Consider the following 25,490-nt stretch of genomic DNA (forward strand, 5'->3'; position numbering starts at 1 on the left):
ATGAGTAAGTGTAGAACAGTAGACGTGTAGCTGCTGACCCTCACACCGTTTGAGCGCAGCAGCACGTGCGACTAATCACAGGTCTCAATAGGCGCGATTTACGTCACAAGTTTACGTCACAAAACAGGACGCGAATTTACGGATGCCCCAAAAACATGTTATATGATCCGTGACTCAACCACAGATCTACCATACATCTACCATAGATCCTACTAATATGGCACGCCGTTTTAACATTTAAACGCTAAGTTTGACTGCGGCATTAACGTTCTGGACATCAACAACGTCTTTCCAACGAGGCATAATTTCATTTTGGATAGTGGGAATTTGAGATATTTGTACAGTAATTTTGACTAGACGAAAGGACAGTTAAAGATATCTGCAATTCAGTGGCGGACCGTGCATTTCACACTTAGGCCGTCAGTAGTGCTCCGTGTGAAACAATCCATTCGTCAATAATTATTTTATAGTTATAAAAGCATCTTATTATACAGAAACACAGTATAAAGAGCCATGGCGATTCCGTGCACGGAGAAGTGAGGAGAGGGGGGTGCGCGGTGCACGGAAAAGAAGTGAGGAGCGCTGGGGTGCTAAACCAGGACTAAACCAGAACTAAACCAGGACCAGGACTAAACCATTTGTCGGGACGGGCCCGAAGGTGTGCCCGGTAGACTCCCGGGTGACGAAAGGACCGCGCCGGGGGCGGGGCTCCACGTTGCACGGGGCGCACGGGTATGGCAAGCCGTTTTAACATTTAATCACTAAACCGGATATGTATTGCAGATATCTCTGGCATAGTTTTGCCTAGTCAAAAAGAAAAAATCAGATATTCGCAAAGTCATTCTTCCTATCCGTAATTGTCATTTTAGATATTCACAACGGCATTCTTCCCAGGGCAAAGGACGTCACATTTGCCATTCATTTGTATGGGTTTCATATTTATGAATATCCACAGTTCAGTTATGGATATCCACATTATAAGTTACAGATATCAGCAACTGAATTACAGATATCTGTAATTCCAGTTTGAGATATCTACAATTTGATTCTGACTAGTCATAACTTAAGTTCAAGATATCTTTAATTCACTTCAGTTGAAGATATCTACATGCTCCATTTCAGATATTTTAAATAAAGTTTTGACTAGGCGAAATGACGTTGTAGATATCTCTAACTGGCATTACAACTAGTCACAATGATGTCGTATGATGTCTCAAATTGGAGTTTCAGACAGATAATTTAGTTGTAGATATCTCTTATCAAGTTTTAGATATGTTGTAATGAATTTTGATTAGAGATATCTGAAACTGGAAATATCCGTACATTTCATTGTGCCTAGTCAAAATATAAATATAGATACCTTGAACTGGAGTTTGACTAGGCAAAATGACGTTGCAGATATCTATACAAATAATCCACTTTAGGCGGGAGCGGAGCATTTCCACATGGCATCTGTAGCTGTTAACGGAAAGTTAATTTATCAGTAAGATGACCAAAATGCATCTTAGGGTCTTTTTTGTTAATGGATGAAAGTTCGTTGAAAATTATATTAAAGACAAAAGCTAATTTTAACATGGCAGTTGTTAAGCTTTAGAGACAAATGGCTTTTTGGACAGATTGTACACTGCCATTAGCCCGAGACAATTTGCTGCTTTCTTTTCATGATGTCATAATGACGTTTGAGATATCTTTATCTTTAATCTGCTTCGTCAAAACTGAATAACAGATATCTGCAATTGTCATTTATGATGTGTGACGAGCTGAATGTCGTTTTCAATTATGTAATAGCAGATATCTGTAATTCCATTTTGCCTAGTCAAAACTGAATTGCAGATATCTCTAACAGTCTTTTCGTCTAATCAAAATCTAAATCTAAATCCAAAATGAAATTATGACTAGTTGGAAAGACGCTGTAGTCCCGAATGTTAATTCCGGATAGTCAAATTTAGCGTTTAAATGTTAAAATGGCTTGCTTTAATCTACCATAGATCCTACTAAGGCCACGCCACAGTTCGCCAGACTCTGCTTCTGATGGGTTGAGCTCCAAACGTCATTGCCAGTAGCAGCCTATGTCATCTTTTGGAGACATTTACAAAGAATCTAGAAAAAAGTAAAGTAAGTGCCATTTTGATAATAAGACATAATTTCAAAGGTAAGTTTAACAAATGCAGATATACTACCATGAAACTATTTTAGTTCTATTTATTATTGTAACAAACAGGCTGGTTTGTTACCCTAGAACCACACTTAGCACCTTCACCCTTCACTAGAGCACTTTAAAACACTGCACTTTCCAAGCACACAGCACTTTTAACATATTTGCACATCACAAAATAAATTGCACACAATTGGTTTTAAAAAATATTTATTGTCTTTCCTTTAACCATTTTTTATTCCTGAGGCACAGCACTTTAATTGGAAGTTGCTTGTCCCTGGAGGAAAAGGGAGACAATAACAAATTACATTTTAAATTGACTTTGTGCAATAAATATGGTGCAATATCTGTTTTAGAATGTTTTAAGTGTTGATGTGTTTAGTGTATTTTATTGTGTTTTAATGAATGGTGGATCTGCTTTTACTTACCTCCCCTTTTTATCTTCTGTTCAGGTGTGAAAAGAGTCCCCTGGAAACGAGCTCCCTCTTTTATGGTTCCGGGCTGGACCACGTGTAACATTTTGTACAGGGGTTTTAGGTTAGGTGTTTTATTGGTTTATGGGTTTTAACATTTAATTGGTGTAATGGTTTTAGGGTTTTATGTATATAGTCGGTGGTTTTAATAGTTATCTGGGTTTTGGGTTGTTTTATGGAGGTTTAGGTTTTAGTTTTACGCTAATGATAATTTTAACCATCCCTGTTTTAGCATAGTGGTTTTATCCAATCAGTAGGACCGGCATAAAAGGCGCCTTCAAGATCAGTCTGTGTTCTGCTGCTGGAGAGGAAACTGCTGCCTGCCTCCATTTTGCACCCTGCACTTTTTGCACTTGCACTTTTGTAATCATTGAAAAAACAAAAGTAAACCGTGGACCACAACTCCCTGTCTGTGTCTGGATTTGTTTTTTACCTTGCTCACTGAACCCCAAGCTGCTCACGGTCAACCTACGTTACAATTATGTATGTATATTTGTGTATAGTTCTATGGGTACTATAGTTAACATGATTCGTAATGAGCTGACTAATTCAATTATGGAGCAGAAGAAGCTTATTTCTTAGTTACTTAGTTCTTATTCACAATAAAGCTAGTCGTTCACAGGATTGTAGAAGAGTTTGGAGTTTACACTGCTCACCATGTAATGATCTCTTGATAGATCTCATGATATTTATCTAACTATTAAAGGTATTGAGAGTGTGTTAGCTGTTTCATGAGAACAGACGTGAAGGCTCTACCAGTTTGGACCATAGACTGTATAAAGAAGTGAACTAAGGGAGTGCGATGTCACCCTAGTGTTCAGTTCCAGTCAAATGTAGCTCACCGAGGCTGAAGTTATAAAGGCAAATTTGTTGCATATAAGGAATAGGAATTTATTAACGGATCAAACAGCTAAATAAAAACCTGTATGTAGAGCAGATTAATGCAAACATTTTAAGACCGAAATGACAAGTTTCACTGCAGCAGTTACAGAGAGAGGGGTGACAATTTTTCAATGTAAAGTTGAGCCAAAGTTGACAGAGCTGGAAGTGACCCCATGCTCACTTCCTATTTGGAACGCAACAGCTGGCTGTATCCATTTATACAGTTGATGGTTTGGACACACCTATTTATTTAGTGTTTATTTTCTTAATGTTTACTACTTTCTGTTTACTGTTTACTATGATTACTCTAGATATAGAATTATGTAGTTAAGAAACAAAGTGAAATAATTTAAAAACATGTTTTAGATTCAAATGCTCAAAATAGACATCCTTTGCTTTGTTGACAGCGCTGCACACAACTGGTCTTCTCTCAGTGAGCTTTAAGATGAAGTCACCATGAATATGGTTTTCATTTCACAGGTGTGCCATGTCAGGGTCAAGAAATGCCAAAAACTGAATTGAGTTATTTTGAGTTATTGTTTGGATGCCTTCACTGAGAACCTATATTGCAAATAATCACGGAAATAAAGAAGAAAAATTAATGAAAAAACATGCCCAAGCTTTTGACTGGTAGTGTAATTCTGAAATATGTTAAAACTATTTAAGTTTCTCAATGCCAGATTTGCCGATTCTTGCTCATTCCTAAATCACGGCTATAGCCATAACTGCCCTGGGGCTGTCTGACAGATGAGGGGATGTAATTTTACGCCCATCCAACCACCACCGATCACATCACATTCACACAAGCATGGCAGGGCTGGCCCACCCTATTGTCTGTACCATGCTTTGTGTCAAGATGAATTCTCTTCAAATAAAGCAATTTTGGTCTTAAACAACCAACCAGCATAGTGATTTAATAACTTTTGGCACTTATAATTAAACCAAATTGGCAAACTTGTCTAGACTAACTCCCCTCCATCGCCAATCATGAACCAGATTCCTTAAGTTGGTGAATTGTAGGGCTGGGAATCGCATGGTCTCTCATGCAATATGATTCTCAATGGCTCACGAAGCGATGATGATACGATAGACAGTAATTTTTAACATAAGTTTCTCTTTATCAATTTGCCAATTGATTATTGATTGGTGTAAAACTATGATTTATATTTACAACAGGTATTATTCTACTGCTGGAGTTTAGGTAGTGAAGGATTCAGATCAGAGAGTCTTTTTAGATTTAAGACAACTGGATTCAGCTCTAAAACTGGCAACCCAAATGAGATGTGAGGCTGATTCTGCTTTCTGATTGGATAATCATCTTGACAACCAAAACATCAAGTTATAACTTAAATAAATGTGATATCATGGCCAACGTTTTTGGTTTTATTAATAAGAGTAAATCAGCATTACATTTATTATCAGTAAAAGCTACATTTGATTTGAACGGGTTTACCTTGTAGCTGGAGACACAGGCACAGGTCAAGTGTGTTAGTGTTATGAAATTTAAAATGTTACATACAGTTCCTTTAACAAAATTTAAGTGGGAGAAGGTAAGGTCATGGAGTCAAAGTTAATAGGCTGTGGGAAAAAAATTTAAGTAATATTTGTACAACTTCCACGGCCAGGACACTCTCCATCGGGTGCTCGAGGGTTCATGGGAATTTGCCCAACCAGTCCACATGTGCTTTGTGGATCTGGAGAAGGCATTTGACCGTGTCCCTCGTGGTGTCCTGTGGGGGGTGCTCTGGGAGTATGGGGTCCGGGGCCCTTTGCTAAGGGCTGTCCGGTCCCTGTATGACTGGAGCAGGAGCTGTGTTCGCATTGCCGGCAGTAAGTCAGACCTGTTCCCGGTGCATGTTGGACTCCGCCAGGGCTGCCCTTTGTCACCGGTTCTGGTCATTGTGTTTATGGACAGAATTTCTAGGCGCAGTCAGAGGCCGGAGGGGGTCCGGTTTGGGGACCACAGGATTTCATCTGTGCTGTTTGCCGATGATGTTGTCCTGTTGGCTTCTTCAAGCCAGAACCTACAGCATGCACTGGGGCAATTTGCAGCCGAGTGTGAAGCTGCTGGGATAAAGATCAGTTCCTCAAAATCTGAGGCCATGGTTCTCGACCAGAAAAAGGTGGCTTGCCATCTGCAGATGGGTGGAGAGTCCCTGCCTCAAGTGGAGGAGTTCAAGTATCTTGTTCACAAGTGAGGGGAGGATGGAGCATGAGATTGACAGGTGGATCAGTGCAGCGTCGGCAGTGATGCAGTCGCTGTATTGAACCGTTGTGATGAAGAGGGAGCTGAACCGAAAAGGAAAGCTCTCGATTTACCGGTCAATCTACGTTCCTACACTCACCTATGGTCGTGCGCTTTGGGTAATGACCGAAAGGACAAGATTGCGGATACAAGTGGTTGAAATGAGTTTCCACCGCAGGGTGGCTGGGCGCTCCCTTAGAGATAGGGTGAGGAGCTCAGTCCGAGGAGCTCGGAGTAGAGCCACTGCTCCTTCACGTCAAGAGGAGTCAGCTGAAGTGGTTCGGGCATATGTTCCGGATGCCTCCTGGACGCCTCCCTCAGGAGGTGTTCTGGGCATGTCCCACCGGGAGGAGGCCCCGGGGAAGAACCAGGACACAGTGGAGGGACTATGTCTCTCGGCTGGCCTGGGAACGCCTCGGGATCCCCCTGGAAGAGCTGGAGGAAGTGTGCGTGGAAAGGGAAGTCTGTGAGTCCCTGCTTAGACTGCTGCCTCCACGACCCGGCCCCAGAAGAAAATGGATGGATGGATGGATGGCAGTGGAGCTGGAGGGTTTGCTAACCTATTCACTGTTGCAAACAGGACACAACAGTTGTTACTGCAATTTCCAATAATGTCCGAAAAGTACCTCTCTCTTGTTCTACCCAACCTGTGGTTGTATATATGCATCTTTTCTCTATAAATCTAATAATGAATCTGGAGGTTTGACTTGCGCAGTTTCCGCTTGGCCCTCCGGCACTCCCTGTTCTGTGCCCTGACCAAGTCATCATTCCTCACTGAGCTTTTTGCCTCTTTAACCATTTTAACCTTTATCAGGGCAATGGTGTTCAGAACATTTAAAATACTCAAGGTCACAGAGTTCAACAAATCATCAACATTAGAACATGAGGTTATTTCAAAATGTATCATTTCCATGAACAGTGCATCTGTGTTATCATTTGTGTCACCTTCGAACAACTGTAGGACCAGCCAGTGGTTTAGGAATAACAGACATAGGTCTGTGCATACGACTGAAAGCATCTCAGTAAAATCATCAATAAAACTTTGACAGTGCTGAGGAGGTTTGTATATGACTATGTAGAGTGGAGAGTGATTGTTTTAGCTACATTTTGAAGGAAACATACTCAAATGATGAAAACACCCCAAATGACAACCTGTGTGTAACCAAATGATCTCTAAAAAATGCACACACACCTCCACCCTTTTTTGTTTGCTCGTGTTTCAGATTCAGATTTGAAATTGAGAAGGATTGAATAAACTAGCACTGCATTACCTGTGTTTTGTCAAGCCATGTTTCAATTAAACATATAAAGTCAAGATTAAAGTCAAGAAGAAATAAAATCATTAATTAAAAATGGTTTGTTACATAAAGGTCTGACATTGAGCACAGCAGGTTTCAGATTAATTTCAGTAGTACTGGATGTTATCTTCTTACAGGGAATGTGAACTAAATTTCTCTGAAAATTTCTCTGCCTAGACAAACTAACTGTCCTGTTAACCCTGTCTACTGTATGTGGTATAACTGGAGATCGCAGGGCCCCAGCCTGATATTACCTTATCATGACTGTATGTCCTTGGACAGCAGAGGTCCTGTGTGTCCTATCACTCAGTGAAGTGCTCTACATTTTTTCTTCATCTGACAATAGAATTGATTTGGTAATGCTTTGTGTGTTAAACTGGAGGAGTAGCTGCTGAAACCCTTCATCCCCTGGAGAAGAAGAAGGTTTTCCTTGTGTGCGAGGACCAAGACAAGAACAGTTTAACAAAAGAATAAGAGAACACGAGCTGATACAGCTACCGGGTTACATGTACATTGCTGGCAAGAAGCATAAATTAATTTGCCTTCCTTTTCTTTTTAGCTGACATATTAGATAGCCTTTTGCCATGAATATGCTGCCAGCAGTAACTCAACGTTGGGTCCCTAAAGATTCTCATGGGGACCCGAGGGGTTCCTTTTGATGTGGTTCCTGGATATTTTATCCACTGGTAAAACAGAATTAAGACATTTTGTAACATAAGATAGCCTACATAGAGGCAACCAGGCAAACTGATCAAATTCATGTAAGAAGCTTATCAACATATGAATACGTAATAGATCCATACACTTCATAAAGACACATTTGTGGGCCATGGCATCACAAATGACCCAAGGCAAGTCACTTAACCTTCACTTTCACCAGTCACCACAAGAGGGTACACATAGCCAATGTCACAAATGTTACCGATACCAATACTGGTCAAACCTTCAGGGTGGAGTATACAGTAAATTCATTTTGTAAAATATTGCTGCTATGACATTATTATAAAAGACCAACAGCAACAATACCTAAGTCTGTTCTAGATGTTTGTAAGATTTCTAATGTAAACTCAAATCCAAGTGAAAAATATGGTTTGAATAGTAAAGTGGTGGGATTAGAATCTTAGTCACTTATCAGTGGCCATGACCATCATTAGATAATTAGAACAATTATTAAAGTTCATTTGTCCATGGAAATAACACAAACATACTTACTTACAAACAATATTTAATATTGTGTTATGTTCAATTTTAAATGAAGACAGGCTGTTCTTTGCACCTCCCAATGAAAATAAAAGTTAACTTGTGGAAGTGGAAGATAATATACTTAACATACATACACACAGAAATGTTTGTCAAAGGTGAGGTACAGATAAAAAAAGTAAATATTTACACATGTACATTTAGGAAAATAATGCTTCAGTCACTATTTGTTATCCCCTTGTCCCGCAACCACTTTATATGTACATTATATTACAAATAGGTACTTTGCATACAATACATTTAAAGTTTACTCACATTTTTATGCATTTACAAACTGAGTCTGAGCACATACTGTATTGCTGAGGACACAACACAAATAATCACAAATACTGTTTTTCATTTCACATAGCCACTTTTATGCTTAGTTTAGTGTGGATTTCATGTTCTCCAAATTGAGACATGGCCATTTTGAAATAGAAAATAACAATAAAAAGATTTTAGCAGGTTTTAACCATAACATTGCTGAAGATCATTTTTTGCTTATCCTTTTCAACTGTGCAATGATTATTTATTCAATTTCAAATGATGATTATAATTAAGATGAATTATAACTCAGAATTCTGTAGGAGAAAGGTGTTACTATAAAGGTCTTCAACTGTTATATTATGGCTATTAACTGTAATTACTGAGAGCAGGCACATGCTTCATATTTCATCGGGGCTTAAGTATATTGTACTTTCAGGCACAAGATTGATATATTTTATAGAACAAATTCTTAAAGAAAAGCAATGATATTTGTTGGCCATTTGTTTGATTTTCATTTATTTTCTTCACCTTTGTAAGTACTATAAAGCAGTGAGTGGTGGAGTGAAGGTTTAGTTCTCTCCTTATCAAGCATCATTAATTTTAGAGCTACTTTTTGTTTGTCAAATTAGTCAGCAACTGTTGATTTAAATTATATTTTCACAATTTGAAGAATGCAAGATAATAAAATGAAACAACCAAATAAGCATAAAAGTGGCTAACTTATGCATATAGTTTGCCCATTTTAAAGTCCTGTTGTCCGGCAGTGACAGCAATCTGTGGCCCCCTGTTGTTCTTTCTGCAGCAGTGGAGGCATGGTCTGAGGTCAGATGTGGTTTTGTGGAAGCGTTGGTACCAGGCCTGTGCTGTGGTTGGCCCTACCGGTCTTCATGTGGAGGGAGAAGCTGTGGGTGAGCCTGGTGAAGAGCAGGGGGTGGGGGAGGATGGAGGAGGTGAGGCGCTGGGGGAGTTGAGGCTGTTCTTGTCTCCTCTAGGTGCCCTCCCCTTTCCTCCTGCACCGTGTCCCTTCTGTCCATCACCCTCAGAGTTCTCCAGCATTTCTTGGATGAGTGGAGGCATGGAGCCTGGGATCTCCATCTTCAGAGTGATCACACGCTCAGCTCCTGCAAGCACAGGCAAAACATTACCAAACTTTAGGAATTCACTTTGAGTCCAGTCCCAAGTCAAAGACAGGAAAATCTGAGTCAAGTTTTCGGTCAAAGATGCCCATGTCCATGTCCTCTGCTTTGAGCTTCAAGTCCTTTCATGTCATTCGATAATTTACCAAATAAAACTTTTGCAATTTATCTGATTCTTGTTAATGCTTAATCTAAAAAATAAGTCCTTGTCACAAATACAGAAATATTTACACTTCATTCCCATAAAATGAAATGCTGAAAGTTATCTAAGTAAATAAAAAACAACAGCATTCATATTTTTAGGAGAAACATCAAGTCGTCTCAAGTCAAGTCTGAGTCATGTCCTGAGCCCCTGAGTCCCAAATCATAGTCCCATTTTATCAGGTCAAGTCTCAACTCCACAAAATAGTGACTCAAATCTGAACTGAACATTAGTACTGTTAATTGTAATAATGTGGCCTAGTAATGATAAGATTTGATTACACAAAATATGAAAAGCGATTTAATTTCGTGTGGAGAATAAAGCCTTGTTTCCATAGGTCACTGGATGATCAGCAGCAGCACGCCAATAGTGACACACGCGAGGCAACATGTAAATAGTGCGAACCATGCCGGTGAAAATGAGGCTTTAGATTCTAGACATCTGTAAACAAACTGCTGCAGAAAGTCTGTGAGACAGTGAGTCTCACCTTTCACACTGATGCTCCTGAGGTCTGTAATCTTCATGAGAATCTTGGGGAACATACATGGTTTTTCAGGCCTCCTCCGCCTCACATAAATCTACAACAATGGATAAAGAGGAACACATTACACCTGTCATTGTATTTGACTATTTGACTATATATTACTATAACACTGGTGGCTTTCAGTCTTACATGCTTTCAGACTAGATACAAAAATACAACAAAAATATTAGGGAAAATATGTCCTGTCCAAAAATTACTGCTCTGGTGATGTTTGACTGTACCTTTGACACCATAAAATGAAATGTCTTAACAGCATTACATTAATAGCAATTCTGTATAAAATCTGTATGACGATATATCTGTTAAGGAAAGATTTGTGATGATATTAACAAGTCTTGGGTTTTAGAGTGATGAAAAATTTCCTTCAAAGTACAATATTACATCTTTGAATGATCTTAAGAATGAATGAATTATCAAAATGATGCCTTAAAACAGGAAACTGAAACTTAGCAATTGAAAATGATTTATGCTACCTTTAAGGCCTCTAGTAATGGCTCCTGAAGAATGTCCACCTTATCTGCCTCCTCCAAGTCCTGTCGATCTGAAACACACACGAAAACACACACAAATACAACACAAACATTAAAACAGGGATCTCCAAAAACTGGTCTCAAGTTCTTTATAAAGAGTGCAGTACCTCCACACAGTAGACAGATGGCACTGAGTAGACCCGTCTCTGCGTCGTCCATCTCTAGAGGCAGCAGCTGGCTGGCGAAGGAGAAGACCAGGTCTGTGAGTGGCCCAAAGCCCGCATTGTGCATCTGAGTGCGGTTTAACGTCAGACCGTCCGAGAAGGTCATGGTGTCCTGGTCTGGAGTGTAACGTGTGCAGATCCTCAGAATCTATCACAGGACAAAGATGTGGGGTTACCTTCAGGCAATGCAGACTTTTTACAAAGATTAAGTCACTTTAACATTTTTACTTTAATTTAACTTAAAATACTTGAAATACCAGATTACTTAAGGTGTATTACTAAAGGTAACCTTTTTGGTCTAGGGCCTGCCACCTTGTGGCAAAAGGTCTGTGCTTTGTCTACAGGTTAATACTGGCAGTATAGAAGCCATCGTTTGACATAATTGTGATTTCAGTTTTGACTCACATAATTATGGTTATTAATTTTGCCATAATTTAGCAGTCCTAATCCCCAGAGACGCTGGTGTCAGAAAAGCTACCTACTTTTACTTCTCTACTTCTACCTACTTCTGCCTGCTTCTCTTTACATAACGAGTATTTTAGCTGACTTATACTTGACAAATTTATGATGTAATATAACCATTACGTTTTTGGCTACTGACAAAACAGATGAAAACAAAAGAGAAAATCATTAAGCCTGCCAGGTAGAATATTAAACAGCAGAATTTTTAAAACTCATTTAGTCACGCTATAGTCAAACACACATTACAAATTTGTACCAGTGATATTATTGGTCTTTAAACATGTTCTTGAGCACATTTTCTTTGCTTTCATGCTTTGGAAGTTTGTACAGGTTCAACAGATGCTGCTCCCTATATTGGGAACTGGGATAAGGGCGCCATCTACTGGCCACCTTTTGTAACATGCAAACAGAAGCTGTTATAATGAATGCAATTTCATTGCAGAAACGAGTCTGGCAATGATTTATTGACTTAAAACAATGACGTAACAATCTTTAAATTAGAAATTGCATGTGATTTGAGTGCTCAGAAGGAGTGGATTCGTCAAACATGGTTAAGCTCATTTTGCATTATGTGTCCTTTAAGCACAGCTGGATGTGGCTTATGTTTTTGAACAAACTGACCAGTATGTCGAGGCACGCAGCTTTGAGCAGCGTGATCTGGTCGGCGATGGACAGTGTGGTGAAGCCTGGGAGCTGTTTGGCAAACTCCACTGTTTTTATGATGCATTTTGTGGACAGTTCGCTGAACTTGTCCCACAGGTTCACATCCAGAGCCACGCGATGTTCTGAACTGTTATTCTGAGAAGGGAGAAAATAGGAAGTAAGTAAAAATTATACAGATTTTAGACCAACAAATGTATATTTAGTAATTTATACATAGACTATACATAGATTTTACACAGGGTATTTCCATTTCCAATATGCTAAGAATGCCAATGAGAAAAAAATGTTGATATAGCATTCTCACTTTATGGTCAATATTGTGGTATAATGTTGAGTGTGTGTAGTACCGTTGTGTATTTTCCAAGCTGACACAATGATGGGAAGGTGTCCTGGTGTGCTCGCCGAACTCGCTCAATCATCTCCTCGGTGTCCGCAGACAGAACGTACATTTCAGGTTCAGCCTGCTTCTTGTCTTCCTTCTTCTTTTTTGTTCTGTCATTACGTACCACTGATGAACACAATGATGGTCACATAAAAGGTCATTTAAATTTTAAGGTGTAATGAATTTATAGAAGACTTGCTCTGTCTGCAATATTTTCAACGGCATATTTAATTCTTATTTCTCTTAACATAAAGAAAACACATTTTGAAAAGCTCAGGCCTTAGTTTGTAGTATTACACTGCAGTAGTAAATTGTTGAACACATGCCTCTGTTCTGAAATAACACCAACACAAAATATTACAACTTACAAAAAAATGTAATTAAATGAAAAAAACACACTCTTTTTGTTGCCTCAAGTTAAGAAAAAAAAAAAAATTCAGATAAACAGTGACTTGTATTGTCACAGACACAGCACCAGGGGGAGATACATATCAAGATTAACATGCAGTAGCGCTAATGCAAACTGGCAGCAGACCTTAGAAAGAGGCACTGAACCATGCTAGATATTTTTGTTGATTTCTGTTTGAAGTCGCTCAGCACAGTTTTTCCTGCATTTTCATTTGTTGTACCATGTTGTTTTTACAGGTTTTTGCTAGTGTCGTATTTTGCTAACATGAGGTCCGGCACAGCTATACTCACACTCTTTGGACATGCCAACATCGAGGCATTTCTGAAGACGACACGACTGACACCGGTTCCTCGTCACCTTATTAATGACACACACTTTGTCCCGGTGACATGTATACACCATGTTCTTCTGAATACTCCTTCGAAAAAAACCCTAAAGAGGAAAAGCAACAGTTAAAGAGCATGTCTAAGGCTCATTATAATTTGAAGATAAATGTCATAGTCATGTCACAAAACTACACAGAATACACAAAATATAATGTTATGTGGCCATGATTTTGAGTAATTTGGAAAATCAATCATTTTATATTCGGTTAATATGTATACAAAAATTGAACTTTAATACTGATGAATAAAAAAGCGTGCCAAAATGAAAAGCACAAATAAAAGCTAAACTAAATAACCTGTTGACCAAGTGCCCCTTTGCTATTAAGGATGAACGTGCTAAGTGCGTGCTAATCCCCTGTTTGATCAAAGAGTGAATGATTTAGTTTGCTGATGAGCTACTGTCACGGCATCATCATGAAAACACAACATCACAGTGGTAGACGCTGACTGCATGCGCCCATTCTTTGTGCATAGGATTAGATCAAGCAAAGAGGCTTACAGATCTGGCAGGAGGTGTAAAGGTCACGACCTCTGCACCGTCACATTATGCAAATGCAGGGCCGCTTCTTTCACACTCCATCAAAGTAAATACTGCTACAAGAGCGAGGAGATTTTATTTTTTACTCATGGATAATATTCGTACCTTGCATCCTTCGCATGCGCTGACGCCGTAGTGGTATCCAGAAGATTTGTCTTGACATACGAAACAGGGCTTGTAAACACGGGGTGGAGGGGGAGGTGAAGGGGGGCTGGGCACTAGGAGGTCTTCCCCTGAACTCGTGCTCTCAGTCTCTATGGCTGCAGAAACACAAAAACCGTGAAGAATGAGTGTGTGTAAAGGTCTTGTAAACAGAGTGGATTAGAAAGATTGTTTTAGTTCATTGTGTGAAATAATCTTATTGCGTAAATGTTGCAAATGTCAACAAAAGCATATAGCAACTCCCAATCCAAAAATATAAAATATTTTATATTTCTTGTCAATGATTGCATTGATAGGACACCTTTTTTTTTTTAAACAACATTTTAAAATCTTATATAGTATATTGTAGGCTGCAACATGGGCAATTTTTTTCTGAAAGGTTTCACAAATGCATTTGGAATGTATTTATTACAATTAAAATTCAGCTCACATTGTATTCTATTTTACAAATTCAAACAGCTTAAATAATTTATATTATTAAGTCTTATTTCAGACCAAATTGAATCAGAAATGGTTACGGAAACGTGCCCTCGATTCCAGTTGTTGTAGTTTCCGGAATTCCTTGACACATTGTTGTCCATGACTTGAGCGTAATAGTCCCACGAGGTATATTTGGCTTAACTGATACAAAAATAAAACAATTTTCTGAACATTTACTGGTTTAACAGACAACATTAAGATTTCAATAATTGCACCTGTCCAAAGTGTTTGCTGCTTGGTATGACCACCACTGATTATTTGTTCTAAAGTGGATTCATATGAAGGTTCCTCTCTCACAAATAAGTTACTAAATAAATCAATAATCTCCAAGCAAAAGGTGAATATGATAATGAATCAATGTACACAAATCATGATGGCATATAGGCCAAAAGTACATGAGATGTGCTATATAAATAAATGAAATAATTTATTGTATTATCAATAAGAGTACACCTGTCCATTGAATATACTGTATATAATTTTGATTATTAAAAATCTGGGTCCAAACATCTGGACGCCTGTTTGAAAACTTGTACAGCACAGACAGAAAGCGCTCATTAAAAGATGCCTTAAGATTGTACTGCATGAAACTGTTACAGCAGTTATCAATCCAACTGTCAATGTTGACAACGGCTATATGAAGCTGTCAGCTTTTCTGTTTGGAAAATTTCATGTTGTCTGTAATAATATACAAAATAGATAATAATAATAATAATGATAATGGCTGTATTAGCAAATTGAATAGACTGCAGTTATTTTAGTTCTTTGCAAATAACTTAATATCTGTCTGATTATGTAATAAAACTGTTTAGACCACTACAAATGCCCTCTGAAATGCATAGGATTCTTGTCTTACATAGAAGTTTATATATTACATTATGTTATATGACATTTAATAAAATGATTATGATTATATTATGTGCATCTTCAAGATGGTGCTCATGGTATTACAATCCCTGTGGTAAAACGTGCTTGCTTTTTTTTTTCTGAGATCAATGCTTTGTTTTGTTTTCTTAAAAGCAATATAGAATGGTCATCAATAGAAATGCTGATAACTACGAATTTATGCACTATTCATATTGATCTATGATCATTGGTGCACACTCTTTAATAAAATGTAAGGATATATATATATATAGAATAAGTGTATGTATATATTATACCGGGCTCCTGCTTTAATTGACCTTAGTCTTACAGATTTTATTTTACTGAATGTTTTACAGGCTCTTTTACAATATTCACTATCAGCCTTAAAGCTTCATTATAGTCTCTTATTTTGGGACAACTTCTCAAATAAGAGATCAAGGACTTTTCTGACCTTTGAACATTTTTTGAACACCACTTGATGCACATTTGCCTAGCTCTGGTCCCTTGACTGGTTCTTCTTGAAGCTCTCCCTCAGGTTGTTGTTTTTTTTTTTTTTATAGCCAAATGTGTTTCCATGCTCCAGGCATGACTACTGCGACTACTGACATCACTAAACATAACAAAGACAAATCTCAGCAATTCACTAAAAATATTCCAGTATTAAAAATAAAATATTTCAGTATTGGAGCGAGCCTTGCGCACATATATTTACAAGCCCTGAAATTCAGCAGTCAAAATTCAGAGTGTGAAATTCACAGAAAAAAAAATTCACAGCAAAAATCCAGGATGCCAGTGAATAAGCAATTGATCCTAAGTGAGTTGATCTAATGCTATAGGGAACCAATCTCATTGGTCTGAATGAATCAAAATCAAAATCTCTTGGATTCTTTAATTATAAGCCCAGCCTGCCAATTGGAAACAGGCAGCCTCTGTCCTCTTCAGTCATACATGATCAATTGCTTATGCCTTGGCACCATAGATCTTTGCTGCAATTTTTTTACACTGAATTTTAACTGCTGAATTTGAGGGCTTGAAAATATGTGTGTTGAAAATTTAAATTTAAATTTAGAATGAAAATAATTTATGTTTTTCCAGCGTTAATAAAATTAAAGTAATCAAAATCTGATTAAATAAATTATCTTGGTACAGTTGAAATGGCCTGGTACAGTTGAAGACCCGCTCCACAGTGAACCCATGGAAACAAGACTTTAAGTGCAACATTAACACAAAAACAGGCCCAGAATCATACACCGCTTTGTTCCGCCCTGTTTACACAACGCTGTTCAGTAAAATGCAATAGTCATGTTGAATTTCTCCCGAATTACTCATGATGTGGTGTGAGGAGAAACCATGATGGAAATGTTGTAATACACATTTGTAGCAATTGGCTCTGTGAGTCCTGCAAATCACAGCCACTGCACAGTGACCAGGCAGAGTTGTGATTTTTCTCCCAAACATAAAAATAAATAACTCTACATATACTGTATACTTCCTCAGCTGCAAGCTGCCTGTAGGGCTGCAAGATTAACTGCAATCGAATCAAAAAAGTTGAATGGACGTAATTAGCAAATCTGAAAGGCTGCAATTTCTGAATTACCATCATTTTCTCCACAGACAACAAAATGTCCTGACTTATTCTGCATATAAACTGTAGTTCTTATCATTTAGACATGCACAAACACATGCAGAAATGTAAATCTAATCACAATCACAATGCTTGTCAGAAAGATCACAATTAGATATATAAATATGGACACATACTGACTGCTGTCATTTATCCCTGAAACAACTCGACCAGTATTTATTAGTGCAGAATGGCTCACCGTCTCATAAACTACCTCCAGCATTTTTGACAAAATGTGATTCAGTTGGCATGTAGCTCATTGTTGAGTAAAAGACAGACTAATCAGATATCAAAACATTATAAACGTGTGATGTGATGTGATGTGTGGTTATGTAAACAGTCCCTTATCAGTTTGCAGTGAAAAGGCTGTAGGGGATAAAATCATAGTTCTTTATTATTAGGCTTTTCTTATATAGGCAATGGGGTTTATAGTACTTTCATATCATACAATTTGGGGAAATGTAATCTGCCTCACATATCAACCCCAAACTATCATCAGAACGTATCAGCAGCCCTGGTTTCTAAAATGGCTGTGTATGTCCAAGTACCTCACCATACCTCACAAAACGTACCCCGATACTGGCTCCATGATATCCCCCATATTACAATGCTTGAACCTTAATAAGATACGTGTCCTGATACATGGATATCCTATTATTTCGAAAAACTAAATGGAACGTCATGTGATGAATGCAATTGTCCTATGAATAAGTCACCTTTTCAGCCCAGCAGCTTTAGTACATTCAGCAGGTTAATAAATGTATAACTGCAATTTATGATGCATTTATGTAGTTTAAAAGTATCCTGATATGCACATTTGTATTGCTACATAGGTATTAATATTCTGAGTACAGCCCTAAGACCTAGATTCTAAAATAATATGTAGTATCAGTCATCATCGAGCAGTAATTCCACATACAATTCCAAAGTGCACTGTTATTCAGTTTAAAAGAGGCATTCTCTCTTCTATCTGCCCGGTGTTTTATTTTAGCTCCACGATCTGGCAGTGACAGCCTGTGACACATTTAAAGGTCCTAACCTTTAAGATTAAGTAAGAACAAGCATCCACTGGCCGCTCTTCCCTTCAGCCTCCTAACCTCTAACCTAACAGCCACAGGGCCCCTCCCCCGGCCAGTGAAGCCATACCAGACATTCCTCCAGTGTGAGCTGCGCGCCCCTCCATGGCTCTGGTCTGTTTACATAGAAGGGGAGGGGGGGTTGGACAGATAGAAGCCGAGGGATCCTCCTCTGCCATCAGACTTTGTTTCTCTGAGCAGTTTGTCTTCCTCCTCTGTGACTCACAGGCATAAAGCTCCTCACACATCCTCTCACACAGCTCCTCACAGCTCCACACACATCTCTGCACACACACAGCTCCTCACACAACTCCACACACATCTCCTCACACAGCTCCACACAGCTCCTCGCACAGCTCCTCACACAGCTCCTCACACAGGTCCTCACACAGCTCCACACAGCTCCTCGCACAGGTCCTCACACAGCTCCTAAACACAGCTCCTCGCACAGCTCCTCACACAGCTCCTCACACAGCTCCTCACAGCTCCTCACACAGCTCCTCACACAGGTCCTCACAGCTCCTAAACACAGCTCCACACAGCTCCTCACACAGCTCCACACAGCTCCTCACAGCTAAACACAGCTCCTAAACACAGCTCCACACAGCTCCTTACACAGGTCCTCACAGCTCCTAAATACAGCTCCACATAGCTCCTCACACAGTTCCTCACACAGCTCTTCACAGTTCCTCACACAGCTCTACACAGCTCCTCACACAGTTCCTCACACAGCTTCACACAAAGGTCCTCACAGCTCCTAACAGCTCCACACACAGCTCCTCACATAGCTCCACACACAGCTCCTCACATAGCTCCTCACACAGTTCCTCACACAGCTCCTCACAGGTCCTCACAGCACACTCCTTCTACTCTCATTTCTGCTGGGGTTCGGCTCTTACTGACTCCAAGACAAGCTATGAATGCACACTATTGATTAGATTGGACCTTATGCCAATAAAGACCAGTGTCAATACTTATAGTATGTGAATACTCATCTCATGTCAAAACTGTCAATAGTTTAACTAGGTGTATACCAATATCTTCTATAAGTAGATATATAGGTACAAGGTACACAGAGATGAAGTATAAGAACGGAGAGCACATTTGATGAACCCAGAGGAGGGAAGTGAAAGAGCAAACATCAAAAAGAATCATTTGTCCTCTTAACGGCTTTCTATTTTTGCCATACAAGCTAAAGTATGCAGCTGAGCTTGAATCAAAGAGTTTGACCTTTCTAGAGAAATCTCTTAAAGTGCAGGTTCTGCTGAAGAAATCCTGTATGAGATTTATTGCTAAATCTTTAGAAGTTTAATCTAGAAGCAGCTGTAGGGATATGCCCGGTGAGCAGGTTGGTAAGGGCAGTGTGTTAGATTAAAATAATGAAGTATCATCCATTGAAGAGGCTAATGAATAAAGCCTGTGGTCACTCCTAATCCAGGCTTTATAAGAAGGACATGCTCCATGTGCCAACCTAAGGAGGTGATATGTGTCTGTACAACACAGTGAGAAAACCATGGGAACGTGATGAGGATGAGAAAGTTCACTTTAAAGTGTGTCTAAACCCAAGACAAATGAACCAGAAAGAATCCATTACTTGATCAATGTTTGTGTTCTGACATGTTGAAAGAGAAATGCCATAACCACCTGGCTACAATGTTTACACACATATCAATGACATGCTTTATTTCCCTTTAACTTTAAAGGGCTTTAATGCTATGACATGATCAATAGACACTTCTTCTGCCTTTGCCCTAAAGCATTTGAACCAAAGTGATGAGGATTGGGTAAATAATAAAGAAAGACACAGAGGAAATAAAGGCAACAATATATTTCAACCACCAGCCAGTTCCTTTGGGTTGTTTATCACAACGTATATGTATGCTTTATAGGGTAAAACATTGACCTTTATTGTCTTTACATAAGTATTGCATAAGTCCTGCACCCAGACAGACAGTTATTCTCTGTAAACCAGTAACCAGCAGCACACTAACAAAAGCTACATTTTAAGTCAAGCAGGATGATGTTGAAAAATTATTTCCTATTTTTATGAGTTTCACATCTGAAAAAAAAAAAAAAAAAAAAAAACTTAATTCTCAACAAATACTTGTGGAAGGGGGGGCAGCAAATGGTTTGGGTGACTGCTCAAGGAAAATATCTTACCAAACCTAAAAAAAACAAAACAAAACAACTTTCAGCCAAAATAGAAATGAGTCTTTCATGGTAATCCAAATAATGGGTGAAAATCACAGGGTTTGTCACAGTACAATATGTTTCAATTCTTAGGATCCACAATATGTTTGACAACAAAACAAAAGTTGCTGCGATACAGTAAACCAACTTTAAACAATAATATCAAATTTCACAACTTCTGGAAATAAAGAGGAAAATATGTCACAGCAGAGTTTACGTTTCATATACTGTGTGCACTGACCTCGAAAGTCATCAGTGACAGTCAACAGTTTTCAAAACAGTCAAAGTCAATATAGCACAATATTTATCTTTCAAAGCAATGACAATATATTGCAGAGATTTATATGAATATACTCATGTGTATCAAAATGTTGTTATCCCCTCTTTGTCCTCACTAAGCTCACCTGAACCACCACAGCTCTCTAGCACACCACTTCAAGAGGCATGCACCCTTAACTAGGACTCTCAAGGAGACCATCACCTCCGGGTGGGACACACAGGCCTCTCCTGAGCTGAACAGGGTGAGCCTAAACTAACTGCAGGTGCTGCAGCCTTAGTCAGCTGTCATGTATTTGGGTCCGAAAGAGGCCTGAATTTTATAACAGCCTATACTTTGTGTTTGTTGTTTAAGCCTTTTTTTAATGCCAGTAAAACATTTACATACAGTATAATTCCTAATGCTAAATCACTTTAGCCATTACACTGTATGTTATAAGTGAAAAAGCTGATTAAACTCTAGCTCACACACTCCATGCTTTCTCCTTCCTGCTGTACTCAATATAAATCCTTGTAATCCTAATTAAATAATTAGTAGACTCCACTGACAATTTTAATGGACTAAAGGACTACAGCCCTGATTGTGTATTTCATATATGCTGAACAAAGAGCTGAGTACAAATAAAAATGCAACAAAATTGTGTGATATTTGTGCACTAAAGAGGGTCATATTACAGCCCTCTGTCTGCTACTCAAATCTCATTAACCTTTATAGAAACCTCATCTGTTGGATTGCCAAAATATCTTCTTATTATATAATAATACTCAAAAAAGTGGGAATATTAATCAGTGCTAATATCGCCCATCCTTTTTTTATGGCATCATAGCGAAAATGCATTTTTAAAAGATCCAGTAAAGATAATAATAGGGGCATTTCTATGTAGTATCACAGCACGGGACTCATTAAGGCACCAATAACTTAGAGCAGTGACAAGACATTCGTTATTGTTGTTGTTGTTGTTATAGGGAAGAAGTCTTCTGTACATACTTTAACTCAAATTTGACTTTTATCTCCTGTGATTTGACAAAATTACAAGAGCAATAGTGTTTCATTTGCTCCCATTCATACTTTGAATGATGCATGAAAGCAAAAAGAAATAACAATAATAAACACATAGAAAAAGAGACTCTAAATGGGGTAGAATTACAGACCAAACTATGTCTGTTTAGTCATGCCAATGTGAATGTTTTGACTTTGATCAATCTCTATAAATAAAGAGATCTTATTGAATTTAACAGCAGCACTTTCTCTCTCTCTTCCTCTTCACACACTCACACTCAGGTCAGACTTGCTCAGTACAGCCTCACATTCCCAGACAAACTGTGAGAGTGTCCAGCAGACACAAGAGAGAGGTCACTCAGTGCGGAGGGAAAACTGATGACTGGGCAGCTGCCACGGGAAAGAAAGAGCCAGATAGAAAGAACGAAGAAAGACTGCGCCGGAGATGTAGGTCACTTCCCAATTGTCAGTTGAGTCATTGCACTGGATCACACCCAAAACGCAGTCACTGTTTAGAGTCAAAGTATTGGGGCAATTGCTCAATGTGTGTGCGTGCCTGCGTCCGTGTAGGCCCTTTGACCTTTGAACCCGGTCGACTCTTTTCATTCTACCCGCACACACACCTCCCGATCTTTACGGCTGTAATTTACGATGTCAAACGCTCTGGCTTCCATACATCACCCAGCGGCCTTTCTGTTTCTCAGAGGCTTCAGCCTTGTTCCTTGTGACCGGCGCTAACTCGTCCAAAGTCCGAGTCACAGAGACAGCACCACAGCACTGATTCGAGGTTTACTGTCCTGTTAGGCGTGTAACTCAGAGCTGGAGCTGTGTTTATCTTATCAGCTTGTTTGGTGGACAGTCTTGTTCTAAGAAGGCAGGGGGGCACGGTTTACCAGACCTATTGGTTAAAGCACTTTTGGGATTAAGCCAATCATGGACCAACAGAGAAAGCCATGCAGGGTAGACCTCTCATTTAGAACAAAGTGACTTGGAGGTGATTAATTACACAGCTGAGAGCAAATTTTTAACTGACTTCTTAAGCAACATAAATGTTTTCAGGGGGTTGCAGGAAGGCAAATAAAGCCTATATATTGGTAGTATTTGTAGTAATACTTGAACAAATGAACAAATGTATGATGGTCACCTAAGCTATTAAATCACCAATGACAGATGAATCCAATTTGTTTATGCAATGGAAAGCAGAAAAGCATCAGCTAACGATGTAAGAAGTGCAGAAATGAGAGGTGAAAGACTGAAGCGTCACTTGCAAGGTCATTACAAAAATTAACGCTGACTACCACTAGATCCAGTATGTTTACATCCGGAAAAACTTGTTCAGAACAGTCCAGCTGTTCCACAATGCTTCATAATGTAATGAAAAACTGCCAATAACTATTAAACAAATAGGTCTTTTATTTAGCATTTAATACCTTTGCCCTCAATACTTGAAGGCTATTAACAACATATGACAAATTTAGCAGGGAAATTATGTTATTAAAAGTTCATTTAAGTCTTTAAGTCTTGCATTTTAGTGGTGAGTGAAGTCTGAGCAGAGTATGTCTTGATTGATATTAGGGCTTGCCTGGTATTGTCAATAACCTCACATTACTTACATACTTCTGAAAATGGTCTTAAAAGTAAATACACTAATTGGAATGGTATGTCCACAATGGCCTTAATATCTAAACAGAACTGATTCATGAATAACTCCAGTATTCAGCTCAGCAGATTAAGCCTTAATGCAGTTGCAGCAGGTAAACTGTTTCTATGCTACTTATAATGAATGAACATTGTTTAAAAGTACCACAATATGCCTCTCTGTATGGATGCACAAAACCTGTCAATATATTCAGCTGTGTGGATCGTACAGCCTTATTTATATATGATGAGTAACATATAAAAACTTTTGTGAATTGTGTCTATGTTTAATGCTTGTTCCTTGATGCTTTAATGAAGTAATTGGAAGGTTAAGTCGTAATGTTCTTACACGATTTGATGTGTTATTTATTTGTGTACATTTTGCAGCGATCAGCAGACATTTGTATAATGTGACTGAATAGTGATGCCATTATAAAATCCCGAATTCATTCAGCAATTGCTAATTACATAGTAAATGTTTTGCATACAAATACCAGGCCAATATCTGAAGATTAGATTTTAGTGTTTGTTTGTTGAGCATATTATTCAGGCTAATTATCTGTTCTTTTAATTTAGGTCTGTGCATGGGTTTCAAAATGCTGAAAAATTAGGGTTGTTGTCATAGCAATTAACAAGTTAAAGTAAAATATTATATCTTTTGAAAGGGGAAAAGGTCCTCAAAATGTTGCATATTAACAGGAAGAGGAAACTCATGAATAGGCTATGTTCACTGTGGGGTAAGAGGGATTTTCCGTGTCTGGGATTATAGGGCTAAATATCTTATGATTGTTTTTAACAGATAGGTTCATTTGTAAACCTCACGTTGTACACAGTTTACTGGTCACCAATGAGATGTTATGGGTCAGCCTTTAGAGTAGGAAAAACTTACAGTGACTGGATCCGCTCCAATGTCTCCCGGTGACCAGAGATCCCCCGAACGGCCGCTGAAGACCTCCAACCCCGGACAGCAAGCCCTTATCAGGACCGAGCCCCGGGGGTCTGTGGTAGTAGTCCATGCTCAAAAAGGAGCCGGGGCTTGGACTGCTCGGAGTTGGGCTTAAACCCACCACATCCACGCTTTCACTGTACATCCCCGAGGTGAGGAGAGGAGCCGAGAGAGAGGATGGGCGCGAGGGGAGCGTTTGATGTGCTGGTACCAAAAAAAAAAAGAGTGGGAAAAAGATCAAAGCGGTGCGCACGGCGAGGAGAGAGCGGAAGGAGAGGGGAGAGTTCACATCTTCATCACAAAACTCATGGAAGAGGAGGAGGAGGAGGGGCGGCCGAGCAAAGACTACTCCGCTCCCTTTGACCTTTTAGCCCTTTTGGAGAAACACCGGAGATCTACAGGGAAACTTCAGCACCGGCAAAATACGGTGAGGCGATTCCAGCCGAACACTCTGAGCGCAAATGCAATGGTACAAGTGCCGATAAGTTTGGACTAGCCTCGTAAAATGAATGAGAAAATAGAGTAATGACTGTAGGCTACTATTTACGGGCTGACCCTGGTCGCTATCGTTAGCATTTTACTAGCTTAGACTGGTCAAACAGCGCGGTAATCCCTTGGCTGGTTTCCGTAGATGGTCACTCATATCCTTTACACTAGCATCGGGGGCAAAGCAGCAAAGTAGGCTACAAGGGCTTGGTTAAAACAGAAAGGTCCACTTGGTTACAAAAACACGTACCGGTTCTCCTCTAGCTTGCATAGCTTCACAGAGTCCAAGCAAAAAAATGTACGAGCGAAGATGTTATTGAAACAAAAGCGCGATCATTCCCCGCGTCTAAAGTTGCCAAGTGAAGAGCAGCAGATTCATGGACGCTGCTGTATTCCGAGTTGACACTACGGTTTTCTGCGAGTAGCGCGCTGTCGCCGGCTGTGAGGTCCCGGTCTGGACGCGGACTCCGCTGGAGCCAGCAGTGTCCTGTGGTAACCTCCGCTCTGCACCCGGCGGCCTCCCTCTCTCTGTGTGTCTCTCTCTCTCTCTCTCTCTCTCTCTCTCTCTCTCTCTCTCTCTCTCTCTCTCACACACACACACACACACACACGCGCGCGCGCGCGCCACGAGAGCTATGCTGTGCATGAGCACCACCTACCTGCACCTGACCACACTACAGCTAAAACATTAAACGGTGCAGAGAGAGATTTTAGTCCTAACGCACGGAATTGGCGCAGTGAATTATTTACTATTGTTTGGTACTATTAGG

The 25,490-nt window shown here is 39.3% G+C and overlaps 1 protein-coding gene across 2 annotated transcripts; it reads right to left on the bottom strand.

The window, feature by feature from the left end:
* Positions 1–8,261: 8,261 nt before the first annotated feature.
* rarab (retinoic acid receptor, alpha b) lies at positions 8,262–25,247 on the bottom strand. 2 transcript variants are annotated; one of them, XM_055152259.1, is made up of 10 exons: positions 24,971–25,247; positions 24,178–24,438; positions 14,081–14,235; positions 13,342–13,483; positions 12,608–12,768; positions 12,219–12,395; positions 11,079–11,283; positions 10,915–10,982; positions 10,385–10,475; positions 8,262–9,680 (listed from the first exon to the last, which is right to left on the bottom strand). In XM_055152259.1, exons 2-10 carry the CDS (start codon positions 24,377–24,379, stop codon positions 9,445–9,447), a joined length of 1,437 nt encoding a protein of 478 aa, XP_055008234.1. In that variant the 5' UTR covers positions 24,380–24,438; positions 24,971–25,247; the 3' UTR covers positions 8,262–9,444. The 2 variants fall into 2 exon arrangements, with proteins under 2 accessions (XP_055008234.1, XP_020782936.1); XM_020927277.2 differs by having other exon boundaries at positions 24,178–25,246.
* Between the last annotated feature and the right edge of the window lie 243 nt (positions 25,248–25,490).

Source organism: Boleophthalmus pectinirostris, unplaced genomic scaffold, assembly GCF_026225935.1.
Source record: "Boleophthalmus pectinirostris isolate CB_2022bp ecotype Guang Dong unplaced genomic scaffold, ASM2622593v1 HiC_scaffold_17, whole genome shotgun sequence".
In the NCBI taxonomy this organism is placed as follows: domain Eukaryota; kingdom Metazoa; phylum Chordata; class Actinopteri; order Gobiiformes; family Gobiidae; genus Boleophthalmus; species Boleophthalmus pectinirostris.